Here is a 3,227-nt window from a genome sequence, read left to right as displayed (position 1 = left end):
GTTCTGTTGTGCATAAGGTGGCTATGAATTGGTATCGACTCAATGGCACTTGACAACAACAAGAGGGTATAGATCCTCTCAGAATTCTAAATCGTGAGGCAAGAGTCTGTTTTGTGATAAAATTGAGATAATCAGAATAGCCCTTAATTTGTAACCCCATGAAGATCAAAGAAATAAAAGGGGCATTGATACTCACAAGCAGACACTATCTTCATGATTGACTTTTTGTGACCTAGAGCCAATTGTACTGAGTTATATTTCCATACATTTTTTAAATATGCTGATTCATATTAAAGTTCTATGTGCCCAGTGCCTTGGCTAAAATCCACATTGTGCAGAATAGAAATAGATATATATTAAATGCATTTACCAGCACACAGCAATTTAAGACTATTGGAATGAAGCATTGTCTGAGATTATTTTCTTACTCTAACAACTGAATTTAAAAAAATAATATTAGTAAATAACAATGAACTATTTTGAATTCCACCTGTACTTACTTTCTACCACCTCTTACTTCCCAGATTTTCTACTTAAATCAGATTCATGGCTAATTTAATGGGAGACTATATATTGAATTGCCACAAATATTTCAAAGTTAATGACTATATTTGCACCACATGATGAATGTAATTAACGTCATTGAACTATATAGATCATAGAAATGTAAATATTCTGTTATCTATGTACTTATCACAATCTAAAAATACATTTAAGTATTCCAGAGTGAATTCAGGTGGTGAATAAAAAGTTGTAAATAATAAATTATGAGGCAGATTGTTGTTGTTGTTATGTGCCGTGGAGTCGGTTCCGACTCATAGCAACCCTGACCAGGGTTTCCGAGGCTGTAAATCTTTATGGGAGCAGAAAGGCTCATCTTTCTCCCGTGGAACAGCTGGTAGTTTCAAACTGCTGACCTTGTGGCTCACAGCCTGATTTGTAACCACTATGCTACCAGGCAGGTAGCCTCAGGTTTATTGGAAACCACTAGCTGTGCTCCTGATATCATTTGGCCACAGCCATATCAAGGCCCAATGCTATTTCAAAGAGGCCTTTTTCTACATTTGCTCAAGGAACTTCTTTCTGAGTTTATGGCTGATCCCTGAATGTTGACAAGAATTATCCACATAGAATCATATCCTATAAGATGCTTTTCCAAATAGCATGGGAAGGCTAAGTCATGGACATCTGTAAAGGAGGCATTCACCTAAGAAGGGGTTCTGGATTAAGTCAAATGCAAAGTCTTGTTTCTGGCCAGAATAAAAGAGAGTAACATAAGACTACAATGCAAGACATACAGATGCATATTGAGTCATAGCTCATACTTGCAGTCTATATCTCATAGAATTACTTTAGTTATCTGTTGTACTAAAAGAAGGAAGGATGGGAAAGGATATGAGAGTTGTGCTTCCTTACCAAGAAAATCTATCCCTTAAGATGTTTAGATAATTATCTCTGAAAGTCAGCAGTACTTTCATAGTAATTTAATTAATGTTCCAAGAGCCATGCAAAGTCAGATTTTAAGCTCTCTGTGATATTTAGCTCACCTTATGAATTAAGAACCCAGTCAGCTGTTGTTGTATTCCCCTGTTCAGGACCATGCAGACATAGAATGGAAATTTGCTCGAACAAAGCTTTGGATGAGTTATTTTGAAGAAGGAGGTACTCTGCCTACTCCCTTCAATGTCATTCCAAGCCCCAAGTCTCTCTGGTACCTGATCAAATGGCTATGGACACACCTGTGCAAGAAAAAGATGAGAAGAAAGCCAGAAAGCTTTGGAACAATAGGGGTAAGAATACACCATGTTAATATTATGTTTCACACCCTCAATATCCCCAATATAGATTTGAGTACACAACTCCTCACTTATCTGCTTGTTTAGGTTCCAAAGACTAGGTTGTTATGTGAAAATCTGTGTTATGTGAAAATGACCACATCAGATCACAAAAATGGAGGATGACTATATCATTCATTAATGCCAAATTACATCATTACTTAACTGGCAAATCACTGAGAATCATGGGGCAACCATGTTCACATATAGCCTTGTCGATTACAGCCAGTATTAGCTTGCCTAGCACCTTAGCATTCATTATTCCCAGACAAAAGTTGTAAAAGAGATGGCAGACTTTGTTATCATTGTAGTAAATGCAAAATGTGAGCTATTGAGATAGTTAATAAGTAGGTTTATTGATATCCTTTATTGAATATTTTTAGATCTAAAGTATTTTTGTTCTTATTGATTGCATTTTGTGACCATTTATTACACATGTACTATGTCTAATGCACTGATTAACCACAATTATTTTCCCCAGACTCATTTCCTACATTGAGGAAAACCAAACCAAACCTACTGCCATTGAGTCAATTCCAATTCATGGCAACCTCATGTGTTGCAGGGTCAGGGGTTCAACTCACCAGCCGTTCCTCAGAAACTCTATACAGTGTTGATATGGTTCAAAACCAACTCGATGGCACTTAACAACAAAAATCTTTACAGAGCAGTTATCCAAGTTTTCTTCTGAAGATCTACTGGGTATGTCAGAACCACCAGCCTTTAGGTTAGTGACTGATTGCAAGCCACTTGCATCACCCGCTGCTTTTGTTAAGTGCCTTTGAGTCAGTTCCGGCTCATAGCAACCCTGCATAGAGTTTCTGAAGGGTGGCAGGTGAATTTGAACTGCTGAATTTCTGTTCAAACTCACCTTAGGATTGAGTGTTTATCCTGCAACACCAACTATAGACCTTAAAACAAGGGCAATTACTGTTATTTCAGAGTCCTAGTGTGATGCCATAGGATAAACAATGGACTGCTAACCACAAAGTGGGTAGTTAAAGCCCACCAGGTGCTCCTTGAAAACCTTATCAGGGTGACTATAGTAGAAATGGACTCTACAGTACTAAACAACAGCAATAGTTATTTTAATAGATTCCCAACAGGTTTCTCCTAGAGCTACTACTACTCAAGGCATAGGGAGCCAGTGCATTCTCCCGTAGCACTTTGAATTTTATTATTGTTAGTATTGTCAATATAGGTTATTTGCGGTATTACTTACTCACTGCCTTTCCCTCTATGTGTAAGCTCTTGTTGGTTATCTTCTTGTTTACCATTGTACCTCCACTATACCAAGCATGATGCTTTTCTCTAGAGAGAGATCCCTTTTGACAGCATGTCCACAGTTTGAGTGATAACAGAATGTTTCTTAGGAGCATTCTGGCTATATAT

At 37.5% G+C, this 3,227-nt stretch overlaps 1 protein-coding gene across 8 annotated transcripts in view; it reads left to right on the top strand.

The window, feature by feature from the left end:
* TRPC4 (transient receptor potential cation channel, subfamily C, member 4) overlaps positions 1–3,227 on the top strand; it is a 448,068-nt gene that overhangs the window by 358,314 nt on the left and 86,527 nt on the right. For 5 of the 8 annotated variants that reach the window (XM_006837666.1, XM_006837664.1, XM_006837663.1 and 2 more), the window contains one exon: positions 1,596–1,790. The exons of 1 other annotated variant lie outside the window; for it this stretch is intronic. In XM_006837666.1, the coding sequence (XP_006837729.1) occupies positions 1,596–1,790 (195 nt within the window). Of the gene's footprint in view, positions 1–1,595; positions 1,806–3,227 lie in introns of all 8 variants that reach the window. 2 more of the 8 variants (XM_006837662.1, XM_006837665.1) reach the window with 1 other exon arrangement.

This window comes from Chrysochloris asiatica, unplaced genomic scaffold (genome assembly GCF_000296735.1).
Source record: "Chrysochloris asiatica unplaced genomic scaffold, ChrAsi1.0 scaffold00022, whole genome shotgun sequence".
Lineage (NCBI taxonomy): Eukaryota > Metazoa > Chordata > Mammalia > Afrosoricida > Chrysochloridae > Chrysochloris > Chrysochloris asiatica.
This window is presented reverse-complemented; position numbering and strand designations above follow the sequence as displayed.